We start from the raw sequence: 11884 nt of genomic DNA, 5'->3' as shown, positions 1-11884 counted from the left end.
TTCTACTAAATATAAATTCTGTGAGGTGAGAACACTGACAATACTGGTTTTATTAATTCAACTGTAAAAATATTAAATATAATATGAAAATATGTACATTTAATAAACCTTTCAGGGAAATAACTTCACTTTTTCTCTTGAACTTAATGTTTTTTTTTCCTCACCAGAGTTCTTCTTCTTCCAGACCACAATTCCAACAAAAACAACAACAACGAGAGCCGCAACTACACCAACGATGATACCAATCGGAGCTCCACCTGATCCTCCACCTGATCCTCCACCTGTTCTTCTATCTGATAAATCAAACAGAGTCTTTATTATCTGCTGCAGAAATAAATCATCTTTCAGTGTAAATCTGTAGTTTTATAGGAAAGTGTTTCTCTGACCAGGATTCAGGATTCGAATATCTTCCTCACGCAGCACGATCTCCTTCTCCAAGCTGCTGTGCTGAATCACGCAGGTGTAGGTGTGTTTCTGCAGATCCTCAGCTGAGACTGTCAGAATGCTTCTCTTCTGGAAGCTTCCATCCTGGTTGGGTAACGTGTCATTGAGATCCACGTCCTCATGCACGTCCTCCCCGTCCTTCTGCCAGGTGATCATCACTGTTTTGGGGAAGAAACCTGTAGCATGACACACCACCTCTGGAGAAGAGTGTTTCTGGAACACTGACGCTGTAGGAGGAACTGCAGACACACAGAGACAGAAATATTAACACACACACACACACACACACACTATAGTGTAAAAAAAACACTAGTGTGTGTGTGTGTTGCAGGGACAGAGCGTTATGGCGGCAAATCCGTGCTAAAAATCCGAGTGCATTACTGACGCTCACGTGTGGTAAATTACAACTGCGAGAGGAAAATAGATGTACACGTGTGGAAAGGGGAGAACTCGCGTGGTTGCGGCTTCATCCACACACACTCTTCACCAGAGACACGGCTTCATCCACACACACACTCTTCACCAGAGACACGGCTTCATCCACACACACACTCTTCACCAGAGACACGGCTTCGTCCACACACACTCTTCACCAGAGACACGGCTTCGTCCACACACACTCTTCACCAGAGACACGGCTTCGTCCACACACACTCTTCACCAGAGACACGGCTTCGTCCACACACACTCTTCGTGAGAGTTATAAAAATAAAATAAATAAATAAATAGTTGATAGTTTAAGATTGAGATCCTTCAACATACTGCAGTATGTAATATAATATATGTAAATAAGGGAATCTTTAGCAGTTGTTATTAGACAGGAAGTGTTCTCCCAGTTTACATTTTTGGGATGTTAATAGAAAAGAAGCAGCTCCTGAGTGTGAGGGATGATGTTGCTTGTGTATACAGATTGTTCCTCGTGCGTCAGAGCTTGTGTTTAAAACGAGTACGCGAGTTCTACGTGAGCGTCAATAACGCACTCGGATCTTTAGCACGGCTTTGATGCCATAGAGAATGTAGTTACTGTGTAGGAAGAAACCTTTATTAGTCATATAAACAGCACAGTGAAGTTATTTTCTGCGTATATCCCAGCTTGTTTAGGTATTTGGGGTCAGAGCACAGGTTCGGACATGATACAGCGCCCCCTGGATCAGAGATTGCAGGACTGTTCTGGGGCTTGGACCCCCAACCTTCTGAGAGTTTTATCCTGAGAGACACCACTGCTCCCCTGTTGTACTGAAGGAGTGTGTTATTAGTGTCTACACTTTAAGAGAGAGAGAGAGAGAGAGAGAGAGAGAGAGAGAGAGAGAGAGAGAGAGTGCACTATCTGTGTGTGTTGTAATGAAGTGTGTATGTTGTAATGAAGGAGTGTGTACACTATCAGTGTGTGTGCGCACAGTAATGAAGGAGTGTGTTGGAGTGTGTACACTATCTGTGTGTGTGTGTGTGTTGTAATGAAGGAGTGTGTACATGATCAGTGTGTGTGTTTGTTGTAATGAAGGAGTGTGTACACAAAGAGTGTGTGTGTGCAGTAATGAAGGAGTGTGTTGGAGTGTGTTCACTATCAGTGTGTGTGTGTGTGTGTGTGTGTGTGTGTGTGTGTGTGTGTGTGTGTGTGTAGTAATAAAGGAGTGTGTTGGAGTGTTTTCACTATCTGTGTGTGTGTGTGTGTGTGTGTGTGTGTGTGTGTGTGTGTGTGTGTGTGTGTGCAGTAATGAAGGAGTATGTTGGAGTGTGTTCACTATCTGTGTGTGTGTGTGTGTGTGTGTGTGTGTGTGTGTGTGCGCAGTAATGAAGGAGTGTGTTGGAGTGTGTACACTATCACTGTGTGTGTGCTGTAATGAAGGAGCGTGTACACGATCAGAGAGAGAGTGTGTGTGTGTGTGTGTGTGTGTGTGTGTGTGAGAGCAGATCACACACTTTACCTTTCCTCTCCAGAGTTTCTTTGCCATAATTCAGAACCTTCTGTAACTGATCAATACAGTCTTTCTCCAGGAAGTCCTTCCAGTGTTTAGCCTTCTCTCCAGTAGGATCCCACTCGTTTATGAAGATCTCAGCTTTATCATTAGCTGCAGTCCAGGTTCCAGTTTTCAGATCCAGACTGATGAAATCTTCGCCATCATAACCGTACTCATCGTATCCTCTAGTGGTGCCGTCATCATCACGCTCACAGCCGTATATCCTCTGGAATATATGAATTCCTGCACACACACACACACACACACACACACACACACACACACACACACACACACAGATGAGCTTCCTTTGCTTCTACACTCCATTAAAGTGTTACACTGGTGTTCTACTCGTCCTTTCCCCCTCTGTCATGTTGAGGTTTTGTTGTGGATAAAAAATGTCATAAAATAAACATAAGGGAGAAGAAGGAAAAACGGGCACCTAGACACGTAGAAGCGGGATTAGGCGGACATTGACACCTGTTACCTGGTTTTTGACAACCTAGGTAACTAGAAACCCTGGGTTTTTGTTTCCTGGGTTGTTGGAAATGTCTGGGTTCTGATTTTATGTGTAAAGTAAAACCCCTGGTTTCAATTCTATGGGTAAGTGAAATAGGCCTTTTCTGGAAACCTATGGGTTATCTAGTGTGTAAATACAGTATAAATACTGGAGCTTAAGCTCAGGATATTGGGATCACTTCTGAGAATTCTCATCGGTGTGGATCTCGTGTGGTGGAATGGAACAATAAAGCTGGACCCTTGCTTCTTCTCACTCACGGCTGGTGTGTTTTTTCTATCTCCAACTGGTCTCAGAGGTAGATGTGAGTATTGGCTTCTAAGTTGAATTTTAAAGGTTTTTGGGTAATAGGCTAAATTCGAGCCAACAGTTTCTACTAGAACAATGTTACTGAAGGCTATTTGTGAAGAACATTTCAGAACTCCTGCTTTGTGAGCTTCTACACTGCATGGATTCACAGCTCTGTGTGCAAAGTCCAAACACATTCTGATTATTTCTGCTGCAGGAACGTTAAGAATAATGAGTAAAGAGAAGATATTTAGTATGATAGACTGCAGTTTGGGACACGATGCACTCTGAAGAGATCATTATCTGCTGTCGTTTCCTGGATATTACAGAACCACTGAATACTACTGAGGAGACTAAACTTTATTTTAACAGCAGTATTGTTCTGTGCTTGTTTGTGGATTCACAATAAAATCATGAGATGATATCAGAAAGGAAACTGTATTAATGTGTTACTTTAGCAGGTTTATTACACAGAGCTGTTTCACCAGCCACTGAACCCCCACACCTTTCTTTATTTTAAGGAGATCTTCTAGAACAGGTCATTTAAAGCAAAGACATCATCCTATTAGGAGTTCAGCAGGTGAGTCGCCCCACTCCAGTGTCATTTCCTGTTATTTCTGGAGAATCTCATTAAACTGGCATTGCTGAATTACAGGTCATCAGTAAACACTTCTGTTGGTACTCCATGTCTGAAAAGAGGATCTTCATACATGTTCATTTGATGATTAAACATGTGATTCAATAACCTAGAATATCTGTTTATACAAACAATAAGAATATTCATGTGAAAGATGCCCAGAGCTAGAACAGAGATCATCTAAAGCTTCACTGAGCAAACGAGGTCAACTGATGCGTCTCTCAGCACAGAGTCTCCAGCGGTGCCAAGAACACGTTCCTCCCTCTGCAATGCTACATAAGACACATCTTTAAACAAGGCATAATCCCAATCCATCTTTAACTGTACCTTTTATACAACTTCACTTTACATCAAGTCTGTGTCATCTGTCTGCATCTTGTGACACTGAAATCAGTAATTATTCTCTCAGTTACACTGACATGATGAACAATACGTGGAAGGGAAGTTTATCTGCTATTACACTTTTCTTACGCTCCTGCCTACGCAAGGAGAGTGCGGAAATATACACATCCTCACACATGAGCAAAACTTGATGAATCCCATTTAAAGCATCATGAAACACTAAACTACATTTTCTGAGATTTTAACAGAGGTGTTTGTGTCGCACAAAGATTGTCATAAAAGACAATCTTCGCATCTGTTAATTTTAATTGTAGGAGAAAGCTGGATAATTTTGAGCTTTTTTCCGCTATATTCGTCTTCCTGGTTTAAAATCTGTCACAGACAGTGACGTGGCTATGTACTACAGCAGGGGTTCCCAAACTTTTCCAGGGCAAGGCCCCCCCCAAATGGCATTAACATTTGACCGAGGCCCCCCTTTTGCAAGATGTCTTTAAAACACATTAAAAATACAGACTTCTGAATATATCCCGCTTTTTTTAAATTAATAATTACATCTTTACATTACATTAGGAATTGATTTTGTGTGTGTGTGGTTGACAGAGTGAGAAAGAGAAAACATACATTTATTAATTTTTTTACACTAAATTGTTGAAGCCCCCCGGGCGCCCCCCACTTTGAAAACCACTGTATTACAGTACTTTGATGACGTGTCGTTGTCTCAGAATTATTCATGAGCCTGCATGTTCTTATCCTGTGAGAAGATGCTGTCTATTAATTATTCATGACAGCATGTGGTGCTTTCCTACAGATGTAGTAGATAAGAGAGGTTCAAATGGGTCGCAGGTGTTTGTTTCAGTGGTGTAAGAGTTCGAATGTGCTTATTCAGGAGAGCTATGAGAATTGGAGAAAGATGGATTTCAGACTTGCTCATGAAAGCAGTTTGCAGCTAAACAATGATGCTTCCTGAGGACTTTTCCATCCTTTCATATCAGGTATGTGTCTAATTTTAAACCATGCCAGTTTTACTTGCCTTTTAAACTAATTAAACCGCTTATAGCTCCACAGGCTGTCACGTGCAAAACTATACAACAAGAGTCCGTGTTGAAGGGACAAGCCTTCGCCTTTTTATTGGTGAAAATCTTGAGCCTATTAGCTAGCTACCATTCCAACACTTCTCTCATCCACCCTGTCTCCGGTTTTGTTATGTTTTCCTCGATAGTCACGCCAGGGGATAATGATTCAAATAGACAGGGCTTAGGACCTGCTATCTACTGTGCTATCTATTGTGTCTGCATTAAGCTCTCGCGATTCAGGAGGAGAGAAGTCCTCTGCCTCATCTGCAAACTTTGTCACTATCAATCTTTTTTTTTTTGAGTGTTGTGAAGGCTCACCTCCTCTTCCTCTCCTGCCTTTCCCTGCCACACCCACGCCCTCTACCTTCTTTGCAAAACCATCCACACCCATTAAAGCTCATATCCGTAACGTTCAAAAAGGAAATGTGACGAGCTGTATTACAAACTACAGCGCCCTCCACTAATATTGGCACCCTTGCTAATTATGAGCAGTGAAAAATTGTCTTTATTGTTTAACCTGTTGATCTTTTGTTCAAAAAAATTCACAAAAATACTCTGCTCTCATGGATATCAAACAATTGCAAACAGAACACAGGTTTATCCAAAAAAAAAAAAAAGAAAATCTTTGTTAAATATAGGTGTGCAACAATTATTGGCACCTCTATGAATTCCATCCATCTTCTACCGCTTACTGCTTTTCAGGGTCAAAGGGAACCTGGAGTCTATCCCAGGGAGCATCGGGCACAAGGTGGGGTACTGTCCAGGGTGCCAATCCATCGCAGGATTCAAAAACATTCAAAAACATTGAGAGGTAAACTTGAGCTGAAAGAGGGAGGTTTCATGACCCTTTAACGCCTAGAAACATACTAGAGCTGCAACAACTAATCGATAAAATTAGGGCTGAAACAATCAATAATTAAAATAATTGACAATGAATGTCATTATGGATTAGTCGGGTCAGTGACGTCACTGTGGATACCCTCCCCCCCAATCAGTGAAATCTCTTCACAACGGTGAAAAACGCATTTCTGTGAGTAAAACCCATCTGAAAAACAGCGGAGGTCACAGAGTGAGCTGCTGCTATGGGAAAAGTGCAGGATCCAGGTCGTCCAAAACATGAGAATGTTTTATATTAAGCGCTCCAAACAAACTGGTAAATGTATTAACGTGGCTCGTCGTGTCAGACGCTACGACAGATACGTGTGCTGTTTAATGTGTTCCAGGCATGCTTTCTTCAGTGCACAAATGACATTTTTACCTTCATATCCTTATCTGTAAATGTTAGAAATTCACACCAGTATTTCCATAAGGGCTCGTCCTGACAGCGAGCGAGTCTCCATTAAACTTCACTGAACGAGCGCCAGTCCACGTCTGCGCCTCAATCAAACGGTGCACAATAGAAAGGAAGCACAATAACTGACTAAAATGTTCACTGTGATCAAATATTAGTTTGATGTAGGGATGTCACGAGAACCGAGACTTCGGTACTTGTTTTTCTGCAGTTGCGCATGTACCGTTGGTTATGAAGGTACAGAGGTTGCAATTCTTCCGGAACTGAAGGGGGCAGCAAATACGCGCAAGTGTTTTAGACAGTCCACAAGTGGTAAAGAAGAAGAAAAACGCCTACAAGCACACGGGAAAAACTACAGAAGACGATAACAATTTTATCTCCGTCCTGACTCGTTGAGAGGGAGAGACAGGAAAGCTCGTTGAGAGGAAAGGTAGCATCAGTTTCCGGTGTGCAACCGATACTATCGTTCATTTCAAACAAAGCGAGGAAACACCTGGAATTTGGCGAAGCACCTGAAAGACGCTCCTATATTATGTTTGTTTGAGGCAGCTGCATTGTGGCCGTGAAACCAGCTAACGTTACGCTCCATGTAATGTTAGCGATAGCCAGTTATTTGTTAACGACGCTAACGCATTGCAGTGTTATAAACTACCTCCTAATGTTCCTCCATGCATCTCCATTCAGCCCGGGTCCTGTCAGATAAATGTAGCTTAATGTCACTAATAATTATTCACATGGTCATGCTTTTAATAAATCTTATCCTGTCACCAGATCAGTGAATTTAAACTAATGCTTTCATTCAGAGTATAAAGGTGTGTGCGTGCATTTAGGAGTGCACCTTAGCACTTGTTATTAGCAGTTAGCACTGTTTTATTAGTTTTATGTTTTATTATTGTCAGACAGTGTTTGATAAATAAAATATCTCTCTCGCTCTCCCTCTCTTTTTGCCAGTATCAGCCAGAGGAGGATGCCCTCCAGGAGTTTTTAATTTTATTTTTTTTAAAATGTATTATTATTTTTTTAAACCCCATCATGGTATCGACTTTGGTATCGAGTATCGTGTACTTTTGGTGGTATCGGTACCGACTACTAATTTTTGGTATCGTGACATCCCTAGTTTGATGCTATATTGAGTGATAGTTATAAACTAAAGTAATGGTGTTTATGAGAGAGTAACTGTAATGGGGTTAGAACGTGTAAATGTATATAAATGTCAGAGGTGTTGTACATTTACAGAATAAAGGAACATGTGACCGTGTTCAGATGAGTGAATGTGTGTGTTCCTGCAGAACATTCAACATCTTACCACTTAACACTTAGTTTCTGCTTTCGTTTTTCTTTTTTAGCGTTTTTAATTTAGTGATTTAACTTCTGATTTAAAGCTTGAGGTCAATCAGCTGTTTCTTTGTTTTCAAAATATAATGTTAATATTTATTTGAAATCCTTTGCGCAATTTAATACCTTTTTCATAGCCTTCAATTTACACAATATTTGAAGGACAATGTCGGGCAGAATGTAAAATGACGCTTTAAAAAAAAATACAGAAAATAAAAATATGTCTTTTAATCCAACTAAATCGATCAATTGAAGAAATAATCGACAGATTAATCGATTTTGAAAATAATCGTTAGTTGCAGCCCTAAAACATACAAACAGTTTATACACAGAACTTCGCGTACGCACAGCAGACGAACAAGACCCCTGGTGTGACAGCTCTGGTAAAATGTGTGTAGATTAATAAGGAAATGAACTGGTCAGATTTACTGAGAATCTTACAGAATCTCACACACTTCTTCTGGAGACACTGACAAAGTGTTTTTGTACTGACGCAATAATGCAGACGTAAAAAACTAACAATGCGTACTAAAATATAAAGTGCCTAAGACTTACACAGTACTGTATACACTGATTTATTTTTCTGTGGTGTATTTAATAAATGTGTGTGTGAGATGAGTGTTTGTGTAATATGTGTGTGTGTGTGTATTAGTGATGAAAGCTTGGAGTGTGATTCACCTTTAGGTTGATTAAAGATCTTCATTACTCTAGCCACAATGTATTGGAACGAGTCCTGTTGATTCTTTACATGCTCCATCTCTCTCTGTCGGTAAAGTGGATCATCATCTTCTGCCTTCTTCATCCACTCTGAGATCCTCCTCGTCATGTTGATGTCATAGAACACAAACTGTTCTCCATCCACCAGACCAACAGCAGTGAAATTTACTCCTGGTGTGACTGCAGTGTAGAGGTACTGCAGAGTGTGTGTGTCTGGAAAAGTTTAAATTGTTTTAGTAACTCTAACAGTGATTTCTGTTTTTTTCTGATTTTCTTTCTCATTATGGATTATTGTTTATAAATTAATAATAAAACACCAATTTAATCCATTGATGAATGATTCTATAAGACATTAAATTGTGCAGAAACTGAATCCTTTCATGTTCTGATAGGTTTGATTTATACGCTTCATATCCTCTTACCAGTTGTTGTCGCTATGACAATGAATACCTTAATCATGGATATAGTGACATCATCAGGACATAATTTGATACAAATTTGAGAACACTGAAGAGAAGTAACTGAAAGCATTTTTCTCAGCAGAGCTACGAGAATTGGAAAAGATGGACTTCGGACTTGCTCATGAAAGCAGTTTGCGTCTACACAATGATGCGGTACTCAGTCCTGAGGACTTTTCCATCCCTTCAAATGAGGTGTGTGTCTTAACCATGACAGTTGTACTTGCCTTTTGAACAAACTAAACCGGTTATAGCTCCACGGGGGCCGGCAAGCTGTCGCTTGCAAAACTACGCAACAAGAGTCAGTGTTGAAGGGAAGAGCCTTCACCCTTTCTTTGTGAAATGCTCGAGTCTATTAGCTAGCTACCATTCTGACACTTCTCCAATCTGCTCTACCTCTGGTTTGTCCATGTTTTCCTCCATAGTCACACCAGGGGCTAATGATTCAAATAGATAGGATAGAGGACCTGCACCGCTATCCATTGTCTCTCCATTTAGCCCTGGGGATTCAGGAGGAGAGAATTCCTCCACCTCATCAGAGCCCTGTGTACTGCTGCCACTCCAAACTTTTCATCACTATCCATCTTTATTGTGAGTGTTCTGAAGGCTCATCCCCCTCTTCCTCCCCTGCTTTTCCCTGCCATGCCCACTCCCCCTCCCTTAAATGGGTGTGGATGTGTGCCATCCACACCCATTTAAGCTGGATTTTTCAAAAACATTAACCACGTTTACATGGACAGCAGTAATCCAATTATTGACCTTATTCTGAATAAGACAATATTGTGATTAAGGTGTTTACATGAGTAGCCTTTAGAATATTCCTTTCATGTACCCGTTTTACATGATATAGAACATTGAGCGATTAACGGCACACGTTATGTCACCGTGCCACGCCGTCCGACGTTCCTGCAGAATTTCACGTATCGACATACAGTTGGTCCTCCCCACTCTATTTATTTATTATTTTACCGTAGCCCCTCTATTTATTTATTATTTTACCGCAGCCCCACTCTATTTATTTATTATTTTACCGCAGCCCCACTCTATTTATTTATTATTTTACCGCAGCCCCTCTATTTATTTATTATTTTACCGCAGCCCCTCTATTTATTTATTATTTTCATGCAGCCCCACTCTTTTTATTTATTATTTTCCCGCAGTCCACTCGAAGACTGCAGTCTGCAATTTAATGATGACGTAATTATCTTTTGACTCCCCCGACAGCGGCACCTTGCTAAAAAAGAAACGTAACTTGTAAACTTCAGTCAGCGGTGCTTGTTGTTGGTTCAGGATATAGGCTAAAATGGATAATAGAAAGCGCAAAGGCGGCACTGAAAAGGAAAGATTAAAAAAAGAAAGCTCTTCAATCTGGCACGGCCAAATGTACAAAACTGAGCAGCTTTTTCACCAGCACACCCAATGAGGATGAAGAGACGACCGGTAAACTAGCGTTAAACTAGTTAGGAGCAGTGCAAGGTGCTAGCAGCAGTGCAAAACAACGTTGTCTGCAAACCACCGTTCATGTTTATGTATCAAACTTTTGTATGTATCAAACTTTTTCTATTGCTCATTGAGTGAATATAAGAATTAGAAGAATTAATATTAATGAAGAGTATGGTGTAGGCTACACCTGCTCAATAAAAATGCCCTGAGATAATGAATGACACCAGATGATTCAGCACTACACTAGTGAAACTGACTTGACTGGCTCAACATCTGGTTGAGGGTACAGAGGAGGGGCTCAAGAAGTGTGCTAGGGACTTTGAAGTAGTTCAGTGTGCAGCTGATGAGTTTGTGAAGTAGGCTAATGGAAAGTTACAAGAGGAAGAAGAGTGTGAGCTTGTAGTGCAGGCTGCCCTTCCTGAGAGAAGGATCAGAAAAGAGAAAATGATGCCAGGAGAGCTTGCTGTCTTCAAGGTCAAAGTACACAATGTCATTGTAGACACAGTAACAGGCAGTATCCATAGGAGGTTTTCTGCTAATGTAAAACTTTGCTCAGATTTAGCCTGTTTAGACCCTAGAAACTTTGGTCATGTGAGTGGACTTCCCAGCTCAGCTCTGGAAGAAATAAGTAAATGTTTGCTTAAGTTTGACAACAGAGCTACAGATGGCACTAGGGATGTCACGATACCAAAAATCTAGTAGTCAGTACTGATACCACCAAAAGTACATGATACCAAAGTCGATACCACGGTGTGGTATAAAATAAAATAAAAAATAAAAAAACTCTCATGGAGGACATCCTCCTCTGGCTGACACTGGCAAAGAGGGGGGGGGGGGTCTTCTTAATCATGCACAAATCATGTTTCTTGGTTATATCACTGTGTTTTTGTGATCTCTGACATTTTCTGCTCATGTTCTCTTTTTCTGAATGCTCGTACTGGTTTTCTTCTTCACGCTTATTCCACATTCTCCACTTTTTCAAAAGCTGTAGTTCGAGTTTCATGTAAATGAGGGTGGGCTTTAGCGTCACCATTGGTCCACTACAGCTCCTCCTCTAGCCAATCAATCAGAGGGGAGCTGATGTCATGGCTTCATGGTATAGCTTTCTCAAGGACTTCCACATAATTTCCTCCACAACTTTGGAGCAGTTTGAGACTTTTCAAGCACCACTAATAATAATAATAATAATAATAATAATAATAATAATAATAATAATAATAATAAGTATGCACGATAACAATAGTAGTGCTTTTCAAGCACCACTAATAATTAAAAGTGAAATAAGTAGAACTGGGTATAATACTGATCATATGGAATTTATATTACTGACATTTTAAAAGTATATCTGCAGTAAATAAAGGAGTAAAATGTATTTCTGAGA

General features: G+C 40.5%; 1 protein-coding gene across 5 annotated transcripts in view; it reads right to left on the bottom strand.

Moving 5' to 3' along the window:
• Window positions 1–11884, bottom strand: part of LOC108255571 (BOLA class I histocompatibility antigen, alpha chain BL3-7) — a 64596-nt gene that overhangs the window by 4626 nt on the left and 48086 nt on the right. For 2 of the 5 annotated variants that reach the window (XM_053674437.1, XM_017451634.3), the window contains exons 2-5: window positions 8564–8815; window positions 2370–2645; window positions 387–683; window positions 125–293 (exon numbers count right to left, since the gene is read on the bottom strand). In XM_053674437.1, the coding sequence (XP_053530412.1) occupies window positions 125–293; window positions 387–683; window positions 2370–2645; window positions 8564–8815 (994 nt within the window). The remainder of the gene's footprint in view (window positions 1–124; window positions 294–386; window positions 684–2369; window positions 2646–8563; window positions 8816–11884) is intronic. The other 3 variants (XM_017451635.3, XM_047149667.2, XM_017451636.3) reach the window with 3 other exon arrangements.

Source organism: Ictalurus punctatus, chromosome 22 (assembly GCF_001660625.3).
Source record: "Ictalurus punctatus breed USDA103 chromosome 22, Coco_2.0, whole genome shotgun sequence".
Lineage (NCBI taxonomy): Eukaryota > Metazoa > Chordata > Actinopteri > Siluriformes > Ictaluridae > Ictalurus > Ictalurus punctatus.
Note: the sequence above shows the minus strand (reverse complement) of the source record. Positions and strands in the feature narration are given on the sequence as shown.